Source organism: Aotus nancymaae, unplaced genomic scaffold (genome assembly GCF_030222135.1).
Source record: "Aotus nancymaae isolate 86718 unplaced genomic scaffold, 86718_ANA_hifiasm-v0.15.2.pri h1tg000173l, whole genome shotgun sequence".
Lineage (NCBI taxonomy): Eukaryota > Metazoa > Chordata > Mammalia > Primates > Aotidae > Aotus > Aotus nancymaae.
Genome location: NW_026988588.1, coordinates 953,972 through 976,651, shown reverse-complemented (window position 1 = coordinate 976,651; position 22,680 = coordinate 953,972). Strand labels below are relative to the sequence as shown.

Genomic DNA, 22,680 nt, shown 5'->3' with positions numbered 1-22,680 from the left:
TTTTTGTCTAAAACTCAAAATTTATGACATAATAAAATATGTTCTTATGAAAAAGGGAAGAAAAAGCAGAATACTTAAAATAGTCATTGCCTTTTGAAAGGTGAGAATAGGGAGTAAGGAAGAATGAGGCAGGCGACTGTCAATGATTTATGCAGGATGTGTAACACTTTTCAAGTTTTTAGCCTATGCACATATATTTAATTTTTTAATGTTTCTTAAAGAGGAAATTCGAATGAGGAAACAGAATACAGTGCTCGTTCCCGTACCAAGGTTTTGCTCTGCATTTGAGCACTGATCACACATGCTAGGCACTGGAAACTGCAGGTGGCACTGTGGCACCCCAGGCAGTGTGTGGGATGCCAGGGGAAGGCAGGTAAGAAAGCAGCACAGGGGAGGGCGTCTAACACGGGAAGGCACCATCCTGTCTATGCACTAAGGGGAAAAGTCAGAGCAAGAAAGAGAAGACACGACGACAAGAAGAATGGCCGAAGGAGAAAGGGTCCTGGGAAAGGGGAGGTGAGGAGAGAGGTCCTGAGAAAGGGGAGGTGAGGAGAGGGGTCCTGGAAAGGGGAGGTGAGGAGAGGGTCCTGGAAAGAGGAGGTGAGGAGAGGGGTCCTGGAAAGGGGAGGTGAGGAGAGGGGTCCTGGAAAGGGGAGGTGAGGAGAGGGGTCCTGGGAAAGGGGAGGTGAGGAGAGGGGTCCTGGAAAGGGGAGATGAGGAGAGGGGTCCTGGGAAAGGGGAGGTGAGGAGAGGGGTCCTGGAAAGGGGAGGTGAGGAGAGGGGTCCTGGGAAAGGGGAGGTGAGGAGAGGGGTCCTGGGAAAGGGGAGGTGAGGAGAGGGGTCCTGGGAAAGGGGAGGTGAGGAGAGGGGTCCTGGGAAAGGGGAGGTGAGGAGAGGGGTCCTGGAAAGGGGAGGTGAGGAGAGGGGTCCTGGAAAGGAGAGGTGAGGAGAGGGGTCCTGGGAAAGGGGAGGTGAGGAGAGGGGTCCTGGGAAGGGGGAGGTGAGGAGAGGGGTCCTGGAAAGGGGAGGTGAGGAGAGGGGTCCTGGGAAAGGGGAGGTGAGGAGAGGGTCCTGGAAAGGGGAGGTGAGGAGAGGGGTCCTGGAAAGGGGAGGTGAGGAGAGGGGTCCTGGGAAAGGGGAGGTGAGGAGAGGGTCCTGGAAAGGGGAGGTGAGGAGAGGGGTCCTGAGAAAGGGGAGGTGAGGAGAGGGGTCCTGAGAAAGGGGAGGTGAGGAGAGGGGTCCTGGGAAAGGGGAGGTGAGGAGAGGGGTCCTGGAAAGGGGAGATGAGGAGAGGGGTCCTGGAAAGGGGAGGTGAGGAGAGGGGTCCTGAGAAAGGGGAGGTGAGGAGAGGGGTCCTGGAAAGGGGAGGTGAGGAGAGGGGTCCTGGAAAGGGGAGGTGAGGAGAGGGGTCCTGGAAAGGGGAGGTGAGGAGAGGAGTCCTGGGAAAGGGGAAGTGAGGAGAGGGGTCCTGGGAAGGGGGAGGTGAGGAGAGGGGTCCTGGAAAGGGGAGGTGAGGAGAGGGTCCTGGAAAGGGGAGGTGAGGAAAGGGGTCCTGAGAAAGGGGAGGTGAGGAGAGGGGTCCTGAGAAAGGGGAGGTGAGGAGAGGGGTCCTGGAAAGGGGAGGTGAGGAGAGGGTCCTGGAAAGGGGAGGTGAGGAGAGGGGTCCTGGAAAGGGGAGGTGAGGAGAGGGGTCCTGGGAAAGGGGAGGTGAGGAGAGGGGTCCTGGAAAGGGGAGGGCGGGCAGGGGTCTGCAGCTCATCAGGGCCCTGGGGACGAGACAGGCACTCAGAGCCACAGGCCCAACCACACCTGTCCCTCTGTGCACACAGGCGATGCCACCTCTCAGCCTGGCAGCATGGAGGGCATAAGGAAGGGTGAGTGAGTAGGTGAGAAGCACTGCAGGGGAAGGAACCACATAGCACATGCAAGAGGAAACAGAAACAAAATCTGGTCAGGAAACTGGTACACACACAGCTCTAAGTGAAAGGCAGAAAAGAGCTCCGGTGGACAGCATTAACTACAGGCAGCAGGCACATCCATGGAGGATCCCTTATCCAGCCTGAATACATCTCAACTATCACTACAACACAAGTGAATCTCTAAAACAGATATATATTTTGTGATAATGTACACATTTCAGTTACAAAATTTCCTACATATGGTTTATATACAACATTAAATAAAATGCAGACTAATACGTTATGTGCATTGTATAAGAGTTAAGCTTTTCCCTGTTATCGAGCCCATACAAGCTCAAGACACAGAGTTTATCCCAGTCTCTGAATAGACCAGACTGTCCCCTAACGACCCAAACAATAAAACTGGCTACCGAGTTACACAGCTGACTTTATCATGCACAATTTTAGAAACACTGGAGGCGGCGATGGCCTTGGAGACAGCACGCCCCTCAGGCAGCACTTACCTGAGCCCACGTGGCCTGCGTACTTGACAAGGCACTTCGCCATTTCTATGCTCCACAGCAAAGCCGTGTGGTCTGCAAGATGGAAATGAACAAGTCAGAACTTACCTGCCATCAGTTTATAGTTTTTTAAATGAAAGAATAAGACAAATACCCTAACAATGGGAAGTTACACTACCACTGATATCTCCTGCACCTTGGATTCTATTATTCTGCACACTTCAACTGATCAAAGAAAGCACTTCCCAAATGGGAGAAGCTGTGACCTGTCTGAGGCCACGACGTTGGCTGACAGACAACCAGAGACTCCGTTTCCTCCTTTACTATGAGGTTGGCTGCATCGTGCTGGAAGCTTACAGACAGGGGTCATCCACATCACAGTTTCATGATTTCATTAAAGTATTAAAATGTTGCAGAACATCTTCCAGCTTCATATTCAAATAGCATCCAAATCCAGTTACAACTGTTGAGATAAGTTTTTGTTTGGGCATTTCTCTTACAGCCATTATTTTTTTAAGTAGACTTAACGGTTTCAAAGAGAAGCAAGAACTTTCCTCACTGTTCAAGTGGTTTATCACATTCACTTCTGCCTCTAAAAAGCAGAATCCAGTGAGTGATTAATGTCTCACAAGCTGGAGCAGCATTTACAATGAGCACCATTTTTAATTTGAGCAATTTTTATCTGAAGGGGTATTATGCCACCTTAGATAGCTTTCATAAAATACCTTTTTTTAGAGAAAACAAAGGGTCCCTTTCCACACTCTGCCCCTGTGAGTCTGTGGGCAAACCCCGGCTGGGGGAGGCCATCAGGCTCCACTGCTGGCTACGTGCCCAGGTAGTAGTCACTTTCAGTGAGTATCACAGCACTGTCCCTCAGCTACTCCACTTATGAGAAAAAAGTCAAACATATCTACAAATCAGAAGCATACTTGGCTATGGATAAGGAGAAAAAGAATAACTGGAACACCAATTCCTCAACACATTTAAGTTAAATCCATCCCAAACAAGTATTTCTTTCCTCAGATATTTTGTTGACTGTGAGTTGCAACACCCTACCCACGGGGACCTGGAAAAGGCAGGGAGCAGCTGCACACCTATCCCTGGGACTGCGGAATGCAGGATGCAGCTGAACACCCATCCATGGTACCACGGAATGCAGGATGCAGCTGAACACCTGTCCACGGGACCATGGAATGCAGGGAGCAGCTGGACACCCACCCATGGGACCACGGAATGCTGGGTGCAGTTGGACACCCACCCACGGGACCATGGAATGCTGGGTGCGGTTGGACATCCACCCACGGGGCTACGGAATTCAGGGAGCAGCTGGACACTCACCCACGGGACCATGGAATGCAGGGAGCAGCTGGACACCCACCCATGGGACCACGGAATGCTGGGTGCAGTTGGACACCCACCCACGGGACCATGGAATGCTGGGTGCGGTTGGACATCCACCCACGGGGCTACGGAATTCAGGGAGCAGCTGGACACCCACCCACAGGACCATGGAATGCAGGGAGCAGCTGCGCACCCACCCACAGGACCACGGAATGTAGGACTGCAGGCCACAGCACTAAGCATCACCAAGGGCTAATGCGCTGGTTCCACTGACTCCTCCACGACACTTCTGCATCTAAGGTTCCTCTGTCACAGACAAGTGAATGTCCGTCACTCAGGGATCAGGCACAGCCATGCTTCCGCAGGCTGGCCAGGTCCGTGTGCAACTCACCAGCTGACGCAGTCCCGAGCACCACTGGCTGTGTCCTGGCCACACTGACATCCCAAATGCCATCCCGGTGACCAATGTACTCCTTCACAAGCTGGCAGGCAGCCCGCGACGTCGTGGTCTTAAAGCTGGAGACAATCTGAAACCATGATGGGGAGTCTTGTGAAACAATTTACTGAAGTGAATTTTTCTAAGTCAAGAAAGATAAAACCAAAAGGATGTCTTGAAAAATGCATAAATCACTGACCAGGACAGGTAAAGCACTAAAGAAACACAGCACATGCATGAGCTGAAGCGCCCCGTGTGGAAAGGGTGGCAGGTTCAGCTCGTGTCACAGAGAACGCATGGAGCCCTTGTGATGACTTGTGAAGGCTCCTCCACCTCAGTCTCACAGCCAGGCATGGAAGCTCTCACTGCAGAAGGCCAGATTTCGGTATTCCAAGTCACTCTTCCCCAAACCCAAACTATCAGACAAAATTTCCAAATTCTTTAAAAAACCAAATAGCTAGCTAGCCACCCAGACACGAAAAAGGAAGGACACCCCAAACCCTTAACTTTAGCTAATGACACTGATCACTAAACACGTTCACATTTTGCTGTTTTTGGGTAATTTGCACCAACCACATATCATCAAGTAGGAAAAAGTCTGTGGTGGGGAGGAATCTAAAGGCGACACTAACGGGGGGGGGGGGGGGTGTGCCAGTTCATCCGAGGCTGCCCATTGGGTGCTTGCTCAGGGCACGCACCGGCCACAAGGGTGCAGGGCAGCACCGCTACGGGCCCCTTGCCTTTCAGACATATTCAGCCCAGCAGGACACAACGCAAAAACAGCACGGACCACAGAAAGGCATCGTCTCAAATGACAACACACACAGCAGACAGTTCTCATGTTATCATATCAGGAAAAATATGAAGTGAGTGAAGAAACTAATTTAACACAACAATTTCTGCAGTTTACTTTTTACATTTTTCTTAGGTAAGAAAACAGCTGTCCAGCTTTTAAGTAAATCAGAATAATGTAGACTTTTCAGAATAATAAAGCAAAAAAATTAAGTGAAAAAAATCAGTGGCATTACCCAACTTGTTTTAAACACAGATTTGGCAAAGCCCTGAGAAACCAGATCTCAATTAATTCTTCCATAAGTACATGAAAGCACAATCCACTGTCACATCAGTTCAGGTATGCACACTCAAGTTATTCTCCGCCGATACAGTGACAAAAAGGCTGAGGAAGACACCAACATTTTCACCAGTAACAGAAAGAACTTCCACTGGAATTGGTCACAGGAATTATAAAAGTACTTGTTCAACCTCAAACCCATTACTATCTTCTTTCCTTTCTCAACGCTAATATCCTATTCAATCCAGCGAAATCTGCCTCCAAAACATGGGAAATGTGCCATTCAGATGTTCAATAATATTGTAACATTTTAGGAGGGAGTGAAACTAAAGAACACACACAACTTCCAACCATAATAAGCTATAGTAAATTTCATTTTCCAAATCTCTCACCATTCCTAACATAAATAACAGTATTATAAGAAACAAACGCTAGCGTTCCATTCTTCACCTGCTCCCTTCACAGGCTGAGAACAGAGTGGCTCCTTCCCTGAGGCTCCGACTGTGCTTCTGGTGGAGCTGTGCAGGAGATAACGTGCCGTTTTCAAGTATTTTCTCATGTGTGTTGCTTCCAAAATCCCCACTGCATTTTGACCATCTATTACTTTAACTCTTTGACATCATTACAAAGAGCCTCAACAAAGCAGACTGAATTACTTAGAGGGAATGTTTATAACAGAATAGCAGCAGAATGAAGCAGCAAACTGATGCTTACACCCATCATCCCAGATCATTTTAACTGAGCCACAATCTAAAGCTCTGCTGTGAAAATGTTTGCAAATATTTTTGTAAATCTAAGTATCTTTCTTTGTAGAAAAAGCCCTTTCTGATTTTTACAAGTTTCTTTAAAGTGGGCTGCAGGTTAGACTGCCTCACTTCCCTCCCATGTAGGCATTGGAAATGTCATGAAGCCACCAGGAAGGGGAAAAACCCCTTCTGTGTTTATGTAACACACTTCTGTGTTCCCACTATCCCACCAAACACACTACTTGCTTTTCATGGCTCTGAGTCAGAAGGATGGAAAGTAATAAATCTAGATTGTGGCCTTTCTCTTGTCGCATTCATGCTTAGCTTTGGCACCAAGAATCCACACTGTAGTACAAATCAGAATATATTCTGTTACCAAATAATTTTTTCAATCTTCAGATGTCTTATATTTTCATGGTTATTTTTTTACAGTGGGTACAGACATTGTGCAAAAGCTATAAAGATCACTAGTAATATGCTTCCTATAAATTCAGATTAATTTCTAGTACCTAAAATGACAGAGCTTTAAATATCTCTAATATATTTTTTAAAGCAATACGTTACTATACATATCCTTACCCTTGTCCAAATCTTATTTTTTACTGCTCATGGTAAAGGACAAATTTATATAATCATTTCTTCCTCTACTTCAGAAATAATCAGAAAGTTTTGGAACTCCAAGACCATACACTGTATACATACAACTGTACACATCACAAAAAGCAAAATAATCCAAGATAATGTAACAAGAACTTAATGAGGAAGAACATAATTTCACACTTCATTATGAAGAAAACGCTTCAAGTTAATTTATTAAAAAGTTCAAAACTGTCTAAGTGTAAGCTATGTATTACATGGCCAAAAAAATCAAATAAATTAGCAGCTTACATTCTAGATGTTATCAAAGGAAAGTACAGTAGAAAATACCAGCAAAAAGTTCAAAACTGTCTAAGTGTAAGCTATGTATTACATGGCCAAAAAAATCAAATAAATTAGCAGCTTACATTCTAGATGTTATCAAAGGAAAGTACAGTAGAAAATACCAGCAATTTCAGATTTTCTTTTGAATAACAAAGAATTACCAAAGGCTATCAAATGAGGAGAAATAGCAGAAGGACTAAATTTACTCTATTAATTAAAGTTAATCTGGCCGGGCGCGGTGGCTCACGCCTGTAATCCCAGCACTTTGGGAGGCCGAGGCGGGTGGATTACGAGGTCAAGAGATCGAGACCACCCTGGTCAACAAGGTGAAACCCCGTCTCTACTAAAAATACAAAAAATTAGCTGGGCACGGTGGCGCGTGCCTGTAATCCCAGCTACTCAGGAGGCTGAGGCAGGAGAATTGCCTGAACCCAGGAGGCGGAGGTTGCGGTGAGCCGAGATCGCGCCATTGCACTCCAGCCTGGGTAACAAGAGCGAAACTCCGTCTCAAAAAAAAAAAAAAAAAAAAAAGTTAATCTTACTATAGATGTCATGCTAAATAACTTTAAACTCAAGGAAACAAATCAGAAAAATAAAAAGCTAACAAGAACTATTTAACACCATCATAGCAGACTCACTGAAAATTTCAACATTTTCCCTCAAGCTTAGCAAAAGGAATGTGTATTCACTAAGGTTAGGTAATCAATTTATCTTTTGTATCCTTGAAATATGCCAAAGTACAGACACATACAAAATTACCTCCAAATATCACTTGATAGTAGTACTCCACCATAGACAAATGAATTCCCAAACAATTAAACCCTGGCCACTTTCAGAAGGTCAACACAAGACACTTCATGAAAATACAAAATGCCATGAACGTCCCTATTTGCCTCAAAGATAGACCTTCACCTCCTGATCACACTTAGAAAACTAAGGAAAAGAACATAATGAACTAAATGTAACTTTAACTCAGAACATAATTTCCACTAATTTATACCTATTTATTAGCTTCCTCCAAATTCAGAGTCTTTATATTAAGCCAATTAACAACAGAATATATTCCCTCTACAGACAATATGTTACTAATACATCATAGATAAATTCCAGTGGGTACTAGGGTAAGCTACTATATAAGGGTCTGCATACTGACTTTTTTTTTTTTTTTTTGAGACAGAGTCTCACTCTGTTGCCCAGACTAGAGTGCAGTGATGCAATCTCGGCTCACTGCAACCACCGCCTCCCAGGCTTAAGCGATTCTCATGGCTCAGCATCTTGAGAAGCTGGGATTACAGGCACCCACCACCACACCTGGCTAATTTTTGTATTTTTAGTAGAGACAGGGTTTCGCCATGTTGGCCGAGCTAGTCTCACAAACTCCTGACCTCAAGCAATCTGCCTGCCGCGGCCTCCCAAAGTGCTGGGATTACAGGTGTGAGCCACCATGCCCGAGCAAGACATTCCTTTTACAAACTAAATTTTCCTGAAAACCATTTATCTTTTTCTACTGTGCCCTTCTAATTGGAAAATGTGCAACTTGAAGTACACATCTGCACACCTTAACCACCACATGATGGCTCGAGAGCCCGGGCCTGCGTACCTTGCTGGTGGAAGCCTTGTAAGTGGTCTTCAGTTTCTGGGAGAGCTGGCTGGTGCTGTGACTGGCTGCAGAGACAGAGAGTGACAATCAAACACAATCACACAACCAAAGACCCCAGCCTCACAGATGGGTCTTGTGTCTCACACAGGAAGAAAGGGGGCCCAGAGGGCTCGTCTGGCCCTAGCAACACGAGCCATGGCAGGGCAGGAACAAGAACTGAGCTCCTTATTCTCCCAGACCCACACCTGAATTAGACTCTCCTAGACCCACACCTGAATTAGATAGCTCAAGGTCTGCTGACAGCAAAACACAAACCAGCCAGCGTCCTGCACTCAATTCCACATTTCCTGCATAATCTGCAGGACAAAACCTTCATGGGAATTCACTTTACCTTTTGTTTTGAGTTGGCCCTTGCTCAGCTCTGCTCCATCAATCGCTTGTCCTTCAGCAGCTAAACGTTCGTTAAGAGTGTCGATTTCTCTACGTACTGGTAATAAAAAAAAGTTTTCAAAAATGTAAAGTATGTTTTTATGTTTAAATGTACTCACCACTTCCAAAACTTGCACACAGAAAAAATGTTACAGTGTTATATCAAGACATAAATCATATTCTAATAAGCAAGATCACAATTCACAGAGTTCCCAAAAAGCTAAAGAAATCATTCAAGATACCATTCCAAAAATAAAAGCCCATATACATTTGCTACACTGTGGAAAACACTGCTATCAGGGTCTCAAGAACAGCACCTGCACTTCAACATAGTCTCCATAGTGCTTGATTCTGTGCAATTAAAAACATTATTCTGGGCTGGGCATGGTGGCTCATGCCTGTAATCCCAACACTTTGGGAAGCCGAGGTGGGCAGATCACTTGGGGTCAGGAGTTCAAGACCAGCCTGGCCAACATGGTGAAACCCCTTCTCTGCTAAAAACACAAAAAAAGGCTGGGCATGACTGTAACCCCAGCTACTTGGGAGGCTGAGGCATGTGAATCGCTTGAATCTGTGAGGCGGAGGTTGCAGTTAGCCCAGATTGTACCACTGAACTCCAGCCTGGGCGACAGAGCAAGACTCTGTATTTAAAAAAAAAAAAAAAAAAAAAGATTGAAGTAATTTTTCCCTCTATGAATTGTCAAGAAAGTTTAAACCACATAGAATTATATTCTCTTCATTACTGATCCAACCACACCACTTAGTTATAGAGTAAAAAATAGCTTAACAACGGAAATGCTCTTTGTTAGCATTCAACTTTTAGAATCAATGTGTAGATAAAGCATGAAAGACTTGATTATAGCTACATTTGTCTAATACAAATTTTATAGGTTGGGTGGTGGCTCACACCTGTAATCCCAGCACTCTGGGAGGCCAAGGTGGGTGGGAAGATCACTTAAGCCCAGGGGTTTGAGACCAGCCTGGGCAACACAGTGAGACCCTGTCTTCATATGTATAAATTTTACAAACACAAACCCTAGAAAAATAAAAACTGACAAGTAATGGAGCAGCAAAAAGGACCTGTTTATTTCACTGTGAAGCATTAACACTAAAGCAGATCCACCTAAAACCAGAAGAAGCTTACTTACATTTACAGGACTAACCATCAAAAGAACCAAAAGCAAAAACATGCAGAAAATGCCTTCCTTTGAAGTGTGATGGGGTTGAGGGGTAATGGTAGCTTTCTTTTTATACTGTTTGATAAATTTTTTTTTTTTTTTTTTTTGAGATGGAGTTTCGCTCTTATTACCCAGGCTGGAGTGAAATGGCACAATCTCAGCTCACTGCAACCTCCGCCTCCTGGGTTCAGGCAATTCTCCTGCCTCAGCCTCCTGAGTAGCTGGGATTACAGGCACGCGCCACCATGCCCAGCTAATTTTTTGTATTTTTAGTAGAGACGGGGTTTCACCATGTTGACCAGGATGGTCTCGATCTCTTGACCTCGTGATCCACCCACCTCGGCCTCCCAAAGTGCTGCGATTACAGGCATGAGCCACCCACCACGCCAGGCTTGTTTGATAAATTTTTAACCATATATAGGCATTACTTCCAAAATAAAAAATGAAAACAAAGTTAAAGCCAAGCTAATTCAAAATTGTTTTGATTTGCCTTTAATAAGTCAGATAGTACATGCATCATCTTTCAAATGATGGTATAGTATCAAAAAAGTAAATCAATGTTTTTTCAATGTATGGAGTACTTGGTAAAGGGAAAATTGTAAGATTCATGTATTTTTTATGAAATCACAATTTGGACCAGTTGGTGCAGTAAGCAGGATAATGAACCCTCCAAACATGCCCATGCCTTAAGCCCATATTCTATGTGAATAGAACATGACACAGGCACAGGGTCTCCACCTGACTATCCTGGGGCCCAATCCAATCACACGCATTCTTCAGAGGGCAGGAGAGGCGGGGGTGAGTCAGAGAGCAAGCAGGAGGATTCCAGCAAGAGGGAGGGGGCCAAAAGCCAAGGAGTGCAGCAACAGACCTCTGTTCTAAAACTGCAAAGAACTGAATTCTGTCACAATCCCAACACGCCGGAACATTCCTCCCCACAGCCTCCAGAGGGAGCAGAGCTTAGCCAAAACCCGACTGTGGCCTCATGGGAATCATACCAGACCCACAGAACTGCAAGATGACAAATCTGCGTTTCGTTTCTTTTTTTTTTTTTGAGACAGTCTCACTCTGTTGCCCAGGCTGGAGTGCAGTGGTGCAATCTCAGCTCACTGCAACCTCCACCTCCCAGGTTCAAGTGATTCCCCTGCCTCAGCCTCCCGAGTAGATGAAATTACAGGCACGCACCACCACGCTCGGCTAATTTTTGTATTTTTAATACAGACAGGGTTTCACCATGTTGGTCAGGCTGGTCTCGAACTCCTGACTTCATGATCCACCGGCTTTGGCCTCCCAACATGCTAAGATTACAGGCGTGAGCCACCACGCCCAACAATATCTGTGTTATGTTAAGCCACTAAAATAAGTTTAAATTTGCTACAGCAGAACAGAAAACTAATACAGTGATGAATGTCTATTCATAAATTTGACTCTCAAAGATTTCTATGAATAGGTAAAAAGCTATAAAAATATATTAAAATGGGAGATACTCACATTCTAAGTTTTCAATATAAAGGTTTTCAAATTCTCTTTCTATTTGCCCAAACAGTTCCAGAAGTGTACTGCGAACGGAGGAAGGCAGTTTAGAATCCTGCAGAAGAAGACTTTGCTTAGAATGAATGAATGAATGAATGAAAGAACAACTCTTAAGACCAAGTACAAATATGCTTTTTCCAAAGTGAATTATCTTTTATTTGAAACTCTTATTTTGTATCATTACATATTTTTATACATAAAATGCATAAAGAGTTTAAAGTTCCAAATTTCTGCCGAGGAAACTATAAATCAAATTGTATAAATGGCTACCTAGTGTGATATGTGATTTAAAAACAAACACTCCTTCAAAATAACATAATTTTCCCCTTTATAAGAGAGGACATTAGCATACTTTATTTTAAAACTTCGAAATTTGTAGAGAAAGAAGGCAGCTCCCATAAATGAACTATTATAAACAGCCTCTGAGCACCATCATACGCTATTCTCCAAGTATTTTAATCTGCTATACACTCACAGAAGAGGCGCCTTTGCAGCGTTACCACCACGCCCACTGCACTTCAAGCGAAAGCACACTCTTCTCTACATAACACCTATAAGAGTGTAATGAAGAGGAAAAAGAGAAAAATCTCGCCAAAAAGAGCCAAATATCTATTAGTTGAGTGAAAACATTAACTTTTAAGTTCCCGCCTGGGCCACGTTCTTCACGCCTGTGTGTTTCCCACACCTCTGGGAAGGTGAAGGGAAGGAGCTACACTGTCAAGTGCAGTCCAGCAAGTGAGCAGGTCCTGAGCACCAAACATATCACAGACACTCACCGCTTGGGCCCGCTAACCAACAGGAGCCTGCCAGACAAGGCCACGTGCCATCTAACCTCCCTAAGGGCGTGGCCTATGTACTATCCGGGTATGTGTCCCCTACCCTTAACACCCAGAGTGATTTTCAAAATAGTCCTCATCAAATATTTCTAAAATGGTGTTTTGATACTTAACCTTTCTGTGGGAACTTTCAGATTTACATATAGCATAAACTTTTTTATTCTGATGAGTTGTAAACTTTAAAAAAAGATACACGACATTTATTAAATCTTTCTGAGATTAAGAAGACGAATTTTAAGGAAAAATGACAGCATTTTAGCAATGTGAGTTTTATCATAGATTTCTGACATCAATTTTATAAACACACACACACTACTTTAAACATTGAATCTACAGAATTGGTACTATAGCCTCTAAACAGCCTTCTAAAACCAATGAAGAACATGAAAAAAAAAAAAAAAAAAAAAAAGAAAGGAAAATGTAACAATAAAAATTAAAACCAAGCCAAGAAAAAGGATGTTCCAGCCAGGCGTGGTGGCTCACACCTGTAATCCTAGCACTCTGGGAGGCTGAGGCAGGTGTATCACCTGAGGTCAGGAGTTCGAGACCAGACTGGCCAACATGGAGAAACTCCATCTCTACTAAAAATATAAAAGTGGGCTGGTGCGAGTGCAGTGGTATTTACAACTAATTGATCACAATCAGTTACAGATTTCTTTGTTCCTTCTCCACTCCCACTGCTTCACTTGACTAGCCTTAAAAAAATAAAAAATACAAAAATACAAAAGTGGCACACATCTGTAATCCCAGCTACTTGGGAGGCTGAGGTAGGAGAACCGCTTGAACCCGGGAGGCGGAGGTTGCAGTGAGTGGAGATAGCACCACTGCACTCCAGCCTGGGTAACAGAGCAAGACTCTGTCTCAAAAAAAAAAAAAAGAAGTTCCAATAGCTATAAAACATAAGCTTGCACTGAACTGAGAATCATTAATATTATCTTCCCTGCCCTGTGGCCTCTGCACACCCCATTCCCTCTCTGTGAACATCCCTCCCTGCAAGTGGCGCCCTCTCAGAAGCCCTTCCGATTCCTACATGAGGCCAACCTCCTCCCACAGGCAGCAGTTCCTACTCAACTATACCCATAATGTTTTAAGGCTCTTATTGTTCAGCAACTAATGATATAATGCCATATGTACTTGAATATTAAGTGCATATTAATATAAAAGTAATCGCTATGGAAAAGAAAGCTGAGAAGTCAGTATTAACCTCACTTTGTAATCAAGAAACTAAATGCACAGTGAAATGAGGACTTTTCCACTAGAGGGCAACTTGAGCCCAGGAAGAGCATGCTTACAAAATGACTTTCAACCTTTTCCATCAGTTCTTTTCTGTGCCATTCAATTTCAGAATCTAAACTCAGAGTTGTTGAACTTTTGGTACATTTGAGAAAACTCAAGACATAACTGCTATGACTCAGTAAGGCTTTTAAATGAATTTGTTTCATCACTGACACACACAACACCGACACACACAACACTGACACACACTTGAAAGCTGCAGCACACACATGCAGGGAGCAGCCAGCTCTTCGGGCCACAGCTGGCACTGTGCTCGGCAATGACAGACCTCTGGTGCCTGCACGAACCTGGCTTTTTAAACAACCTTAGACTGGCACATCTGAGACGCATAAAGTTAAACCTAACACGTCTCCCTCAGGCTCATCTGCCCTCTCTTCTCTATGGCTGCCCCTCAACAACTGAAAGGCACCATCAGACACTGTCTAGAACGAGACTACCCCTATGTTCAACAACCCTCCCTGTTCTGAGACTGCCCCTCACACCTACCATGCCAAACGCATGCATGGACACCACCCCTCTCCCGCCAACCACAGGGGAAAGGCAGAGCACCTCACACTGGCCACTCACAGAACATGCTGGCTGGTCCTACTCCAAATCACTGGTCATTTAACAAATGAGCTCCATCTAGGGAGCGAGTGTGGGAGACACAGAGACCAGAGACCAACCGTGGTGCACCACAAGGACAAGGCTTGGCGGCTTGGAGACCTCTGAGCTACCTTCCTAAGGTTACCACTAGATGCAGTTACCGCCTGTGCCGCATCACAAAGGAAAATAGGCCTTCAGGGCCCATAGGGGAACACATTCACCCCACGTGGAAGACAAATCCAGAATATGCCAGCAGAGGAGGCTGTAGGATTTCCACCACTAGAAATTAAGTGAATCTATAAATTAGGAAAACCTACCACACTGCCCAATAGGGTAGTCACTTGCCACAATTGACTATGTAAATTTCCATGTTCTTACAAGTTTTAAAAATTAAAATTTCATGTCCCAGGGACACTGGCTACATTTCAAGTGCTCAGCAGCCACATGTGATTGGTGGTTCCCACATCAGACAGCACAGATACAGACACTGCCGCCACCACAGGAGTCCTGCCCCACAGCTCTGCTCTCTCCTAAGTGCTATGTTGGACGGTGACCCCTAAAAGTCCCGCGTGGAAGTCCAAAGGCTGAGGACCTCAGCATGTGACTCTCTGGAGTCTAGGGCCCTGAAAGAGGGGGTCAGGGTAAAATTAGGTCATAAAGGAGGGCCCTCCAGTATGACAGGGGTCCTTGTAAGAAGAGATTAGGACATAGACGCACACAGAGGGACAACCCTGTGAGGACACAGGGAGAAGACAGTGTCTGCAAGCCATGGAGAGAGACCTTGGGAGGAACCAGCCCTGCCCACACCTTGATCTGGGGCTTCCAGCCACTGGAGGGACCATGAGAAAATCTATTGGTTAAGCTGCCCAGTCTATGGCATTTTGTTATGGGAGTCCTAGCAAAGTAATACACTAACAATACTAAAGCTATTTTTATAATTTTATTTTGAACATTAAGTTAAAATGTAATCATTTTTCACAGAAATGAGAACCAGATATTGGTTTACTTATTCAACGCATAACCATCTAATTTGAGTTGAAGATCCTCTTCGTGGCAGCAATCATGTCAGGTTCTGGGTTCACAATGTTGTATTCAGTACAGAGGTCACAGCCTCTAAGTCCCGGGCATAAAGTTACTCACATGGTCCTAACAAGATCCAATATTCACATAAGCCAACTTCTCATTTAGGCATTATCTTCCTACAGCATTATGGCTGATAAATTTGTTCTAATTGTGAAGGAATGGTTATAAATTTATTTATATATATATGTATATATATATATATGCATATGTTAGATATATCTAGAGCTTATTTTAATGTAACATACACTTTGTCTCAGCTTTACAATAATGTTCTTTTTTTTTTTTTTGAGACAGAGTCTCACTCTGACACCAGGCTAGAGTATAGTAGTGCAATCTTGGCTCACTGTAACCTTTGCTTCCCGGTTCAAGTGATTTTTCCACCTCAGCCTCCCGAGTAGCTGGAACTACAAGCGCACACCACCACAACCAGTTAATTTTTGTATTTTTAGTAGAGACGGGGTTTCACCATGTTGGCCAAGATGGTCTCCATCTCCTGACCTTGTGATCTGCCCGCCTCAGCCTCCCAAAAGTGCTGGGATTACAGGCATGAGCCACCGTGCCCGGCCCCACAACAATATTATTTTAAAATTCTAGCACAAGCCAGGCACGGTGGCTCACACCAGCACTTTGGGAGGCTGAGGCAGGCAGATCACCTGAAGTCAGGACTTCAAGACCAGCCTGACCAACGTAGAGAAACCCCGTCTCTACGAAAAACCCAAAATTAGCCAGGCGTGACGGCGCATGCCTGTAATCCCAGCTACTCGGGAGGTTGAGGCAGGAGAATCACTTGAACCAGGGAAGCGGAGGCTGCAGTGAGTCAAGAACGCACCATTGCACTCCAGCCTGGGCAACAAGAGTGAAACTCCATCTCAAAAAAAAAAAAAAAAAATTCTGACACAATTTCAACATCTATAAACAGACAAGAAAAAGTATAAGCAAAACTTATCTTTATCCAAAAAATTACTTCATTTTAATCAAAGGATAACATACTCACTGCAGCATAGATAAGGATAAAGCCAAATAAAGTCACTAAAAGATCTGATTCCAAAAACTCTTCAGAGAACACAAAGAGATCATTAAAGAGTATATAATACTCTTCTATTCCTGAGACTGTTAGAGACAGAAAACCCAGAATTGTATTGTCAACAAACCTGTACAAAGAATAAAACTAATCCAAACTGTCATACCTACTTTGATTTGTTATTACATATTATACATATGCTAACCCATCTGTGTATGCTGTTGCATTTGACAGAAGTTTTAATGAGTTTATTTTGGGGAGTTTGGGAGAGGTGATCTTTTTTTAGTAATCCAAACCTTTTTTTCTACTTTGGAGACTTTTATACATTTGGCAGCTTTTATAACATTACAGACACAATCACTACCTTTGAAATCAGGCCCTGATCAATACTAGCTTACTTGTCCTTCTAACATGTCTCTCGGCAGTCCCGTCCTCTCCTGCTCCGAGCTGTTAGTTCTTCGTATAGAAAGGCTATGTGATTTGCGCTTCTGTTTTGCTTGGCGAGCAGTCGAACAGCTTGCGCTTTCTGTGGGCATCACTTCTAGAAGGTAGTGTCCTGGTCACTCCTGCAATAAGCTAAAAACAGTAAGAAAAAACAGTATTCTGATACAGTGAATTGAAACAAAAGAAAAACACTGAGCAAGGTAATGATTACAAGCTTCCTTACCATGGTTAACATTTACTATATAATTGAGAACATGACAAATTAAGATATTTTAAGGTGGAGACCACAGCCTTTGTTAAAGAGGTAATTTCTTTATCAAATTTCATTAACATCTTAAATAGCAAATAGCAAAAAAGAGATTCTAAAAAAAAAAAAAAATAACTCTCCCTTAACCCAATTTTCCCCAGGCGAGGTCTACTCCCCTGGGAGAACCAATTTTTTGCATATACTAGACTACAGATTCTAGACTCATGCTGTCCAACGGGAGGACAATCCAAGCCACGGACATATTCAACACTACAGATTCCAGATTCCAGATTCCAGACTCATGCTGTCCAATAGGAATATAATACAAGCCATGCACATATTCTAGACTACAGATTCTACACTCATGCTGTCCAATGGGAATACAATCCAAGCCATGGACATATTCAACACTACAGATTCCAGATTCCAGACTCATGCTGTCCAATAGGAATATAATACAAGCCATGCACATATTCTAAACTACAGATTCTAGACTCATGCTGTCCAACAGGGATATAAAGCAAGCCATGGGCATATTCTACACTACAAATTTCAGACTCATGCTGTCCAATAGGAATATAACGTAAGCCATGGGCATATGCCACGCCACAGATTCCAGACTCACGCTGTCTAATAGGAATATAAAGCAAGCCACGGACATATTCTACACTACAGATTCCAGACTCATGCTGTCCAACAGGAATATAATACAAGCCATGGGCATATTCTACACTACAGATTCCAGACTCATGCTGTCCAACAGGAATATAATACAAGCCATGGGCATATTCTACACTACAGATTCCAGACTCATGCTGTCCAACAGGAATATAATACAAGCCATGGGCATATTCTACACTACAGATTCCAGACTCACGCTGTCCAACAGGAATATAATACAAGCTATGGGCATATTCTACACTACAGATTCCAGACTCACGCTGTCCAACAGGAATATAATACAAGCCATGGGCATATTCTACACTACAGATTCCAGACTCACGCTGTCCAAAAGGAATAAAATACAAGCCATGGGCATATTCTATACTACAGATTCCAGACTCACGCTGTCCAAAAGGAATAAAATACAAGCCATGGGCATATTCTACACTACAGATTCCAGACTCACGCTGTCCAAAAGGAATATAATACAAGCCATGGGCATATTCTACACTACAGATTCCAGACTCATGCTGTCCAACAGGAATAAAATACAAGCCATGGGCATATTCTACACTACAGATTCCAGACTCACACTGTCCAAAAGGAATAAAATACAAGCCATGGGCATATTCTATACTACAGATTCCAGACTCACGCTGTCCAAAAGGAATAAAATACAAGCCATAGGCATATTCTACACTACAGATTCCAGACTCACGCTGTCCAAAAGGAATATAATACAAGCCATGGGCATATTCTACACTACAGATTCCAGACTCATGCTGTCCAAAAGGAATAAAATACAAGCCATGGGCATAATCTACACTACAGATTCCAGACTCATGCTGTCCAATAGGAATATAATGCAAGCCATGGATGTAAACTTTCCAGTGTCCACATTTTTAAAAATAAAAGCATATGAAATTACTTTTAATGATTTACTTAACCCAATATGTTTAAAATATTTTAGAGTCAACATAAAAAATAATGGGATATTTTATGATCACCTCTTTGAAATTCAGTGTGTAAAAAAAAAAAAAAGAAATTCAGTGTGCATATTTACAGCATATCTCAATTCAAACCACATATAATTAAGTTATTCAAATCTCTAAACATTATGATTTACCCACTATAGGCATTTTCTACTCATTTCCTATTATCCATCCTTCCTCCCAATTACATCGCTATGTTACTTACTATAAACTTAGGTAACATTTACACACATTTCTTCTGTCTTCGACTACAGATTTAGCTGTTTTGAACATTACCTGATGATTTTTTGCTATTACTGATCCCTCCTCCAATGAACACAATCCTATTGTCAGACCAGCTCAGTACCTCCCTCACAGAATGTCTGCCCCCACATGCAGCCGAAGGCAAAGCAGGACACACCCATGACCTCCCAGAAGCCAACATGCCTCCATGATCTTCATTTAGAGAAAACACTGGCCCAAGTCCCAGCAGTAGGGGATGGTTCTATTAAATGAATATATCAACATAATGGGAAAATATACTAACCTTTCAAATAAACATAAGGAGACTATGTAAACATCTAAACATCTAGACAGTTACAATGGTGACTTATGCAATAAGTCTGTGCCTAGTCTGTGCCTCAAGGCAAGACCTTATTTCTGGTATGTCCAACCCTCTTCCTTATCGACGTCCTAGACACCACCTGATGCTGACACACATCCCTGAAATGCTACTCCTTTCCTTCCAAATGGCTCTCACTTCCTGAATAGCCCTAACACCTCCTTACTTTGCTACAGAATGATTCCTTTTCTACAATATTTCAAAATCACTAGCATTCTCTTTTCTTTTTAAACATGTCAGCCTGTTTGGAAAAATAAGTTTATCCAAACATAAAGGAAAGTATTCGTAACAGAGATGAAATGTATTCACAAAAAATTTAGAGTGTCTTCCATAAAGGTTATTAATAACAAGATAAACAAGATTTTTCCTATTCAGCTTGTTAAGTATTCTAATTATAATCCTAAATACCAAGGATGAAAATATTTATTTTCATATGAGAAAATACTGTCGCTTTAAAAATTCACTTTGTGGGCCGGGCACGGTGGCTCACGCCTGTAATCCCAGCACTTTGGGAGGCCAAGGCGGGTGGATCACGAGATCAAGAGATCGAGACCATCCTGGTCAACATGGTGAAACCCCGTCTCTACTAAAAATACAAAAAATTAGCTGGGCATGGTGGCGCATGCCTGTAATCCCAGCAACTCAGGAGGCTGAGGCAGGAGAATTGCCTGAACCCAGGAGGTGGAGGTTGCGGTGAGCCGAGATCGCGCCATTGCACTCCAGCCTGGGTAACAAGAGCGAAACTCCATCTCAAAAAAAAAAAAAAAAAAAAATTCACTTTGTTTAGATTTTTTAGTATTATAAATAAAATAGTAGAAATCAACATATTTAAACTTAGAATACAAGGAAGTTGTAGCACTTTTCTACATATTTCTTCTAAATCTTTCTAAATATGAATGTATGTACAGTTTAGCTTTGTCTCCTATTCATTATATACTATGCAGAACTTTCAAATACAAATTTTCTTATTAATACTCTAAAAGTCAAGCATAACCCAAAAATCTTAGAAACCTGGAAGACAGTTTGCCTATTATTTAGGACAGTTTTTTATTTTTATTTTATTATTTTTTTTTTTTTGAGACAGAGTTTCACTCTTGTTACCCAGGCTGGAGTGCAATGGCATGATCTCGGCTCACTGCAACCTCCGCCTCCTGGGTTCAGGCAATTCTCCTGCCTCAGCGTCCTGAGTAGCTGGGATTACAGACACGCGCCACCGTGCCCAGCTCATTTTTTGTATTTTTAGTAGAGACGGGGTTTCACCATGTTGACCAGGATGGTCTCGATCTCTTGACCTCGTGATCCACCTGCCTCGGCCTCCTAAAGTGCTGGGGTTACAGGCATGAGCCACCGCGCCCGGCAGGACAGTTTTTTAAAGCTTTAACTTAATCACAAGCTTCTAGTAACTCTCAACCAAAACAGCTGTGTGAGTTATGAAGTTCCCACTTTTTTTTTTTTTTGAGACAGAGTCTTGCTCTGTCACCCAGGCTGGAGTGCAGTGGCGTGATCCAGGCTCACTGCAACCTCCGTTTCCCAGGTTCAAGCAAGAATCTCGTGCATCAGCCTCCCAAGTAACTGGGACTACAGGCATGCACCACCATGCCTGGTTAATTTTTGTATTTTTAGTAAAGAGGGGGTTTTGCCATGTTGGCCAGGCTGGTCTTGAACTCCTGAGCTCAGGTGATCCACCCACCTCGGCCTCCCAAAGTGCTGGGATTACAGATGTGAGCCATTGCGCCCCCCGGCCTCAACTTTTTATTTTGAAATAACTGCAGATTCACAGGAAGTTGTAAAATATGGTCCATATTTCCCCAGTGGTTACATCTTACATCATTACAGTACAATTTGTTAATTTGTTAATTAGTTTGTTAATTTTATTAAACCAGCAAACTGACATTGGTATAATGTGTGTATAGTTGTCACTCTGTTACATATACAAATGCCTTTAGGTGCCACATGTTCAAGATGTAAAACACTCCCCTCACCACACAGATCACTCACACTACCCATCAGTCACCCCAACTCCCTGACACCATCCTTCAACTCCTGATAACCATTAATCTGTAACCATTTCTACAATTTGGTCATGCTGAGAATTTTATGTAAATATGATCAAACAGCATGTGCCCTTTTGAGATTTTTTTCTACTCAATTTAATGGTTACGATCCAACCAATTTTCTGCATGTATCAATGGTTATTTCCTTTTTATTACTAGCTAGTGTCCACAGTATGGACATAACAAAGTTGCCATGAACAACAATATATAGGGTTTTAAATAAACCTAAGCTCTCATTTCCTTTGGATAAACAGCCCAGGAATAAGGCTTCTCAGTCACAGGGTAAAATGTATATTTAGATTTAAAAGAAATCTTATTAATATATGATTTGCACACCACGTAAGGCACCTATTTAAAGTGCACAATTCAATGACTCTCAGGAGATTCAGGAAGTTGTGCAATCATTACCATAATCAACTGTATATTTCTATCACCCCAAAAGACACCCCACACCCATCTGCCCTCACTCCTTTCTCCCACCCACTTTCCAGCTAGCCTTAGGCAACCACAAATTTACTTTCTCTCCATATGAATCTGCCTGTTGAGGCCATTTCATAAAAATGGAATCCTACAATATATGCTCTGGTCTGTTACAACTGGCTTCTTTCACTTAACATGATGATTTCAAAGCATATGTTGCAGCATAGTGATAATTCATTTCTTTTTACTGCAAAATACAACTGATAGATACTTGGTTGTTTCCATTTTTTAGGTTATTATGAATGTTAACGTGTAAGTTTCTTGCATGTGTATGTATGCTTCTATTTCTCTTGGATATACCTAGAAACAGAACTGCTTCTAGTTTAATCATGCTTAGTTTTCGTGGTTTTCTTTTTAATAAAGTGTCAAACTACTAGTATTTTCCGGAGTAGCTATTTCATTCTACATTCCCATCAGCAACACATGAGATTCGGTTATGCATATCCTCACCAGCATTTGGCATCGTCACTACTTTTATTCTTTATGCAAATTTGTCACGTGAGAAATTTTGTGCCACATATACAACACATAGTGATCAAGACAGGCTATTTAGGGTATCCATCACCCCAGTAAAATACCATTTTCTTAGGGATAGTCACCCTACTCTGCTATCAAACACTCAATGTATTCCTATCTTACTGTATGTTTGTACCTTTTAACTCTCTTCTCCTCATCCCCCTCCTCCCAGCACTCACCCTTCCCA

General features: G+C 42.9%; 1 protein-coding gene across 3 annotated transcripts in view; it reads right to left on the bottom strand.

Annotated features, from left to right (window-relative positions):
• Positions 1–22,680, bottom strand: part of WDR37 (WD repeat domain 37) — an 85,125-nt gene that overhangs the window by 50,266 nt on the left and 12,179 nt on the right. For all 3 annotated transcript variants that reach the window (XM_064371784.1, XM_064371783.1, XM_064371782.1), the window contains exons 2-7: positions 16,895–17,072; positions 11,634–11,730; positions 8,927–9,022; positions 8,536–8,600; positions 4,152–4,287; positions 2,423–2,494 (exon numbers count right to left, since the gene is read on the bottom strand). In XM_064371784.1, coding sequence (XP_064227854.1) covers positions 2,423–2,494; positions 4,152–4,287; positions 8,536–8,600; positions 8,927–9,022; positions 11,634–11,730; positions 16,895–17,032 — 604 coding nt within the window. In that variant the 5' untranslated portion in view covers positions 17,033–17,072. The remainder of the gene's footprint in view (positions 1–2,422; positions 2,495–4,151; positions 4,288–8,535; positions 8,601–8,926; positions 9,023–11,633; positions 11,731–16,894; positions 17,073–22,680) is intronic.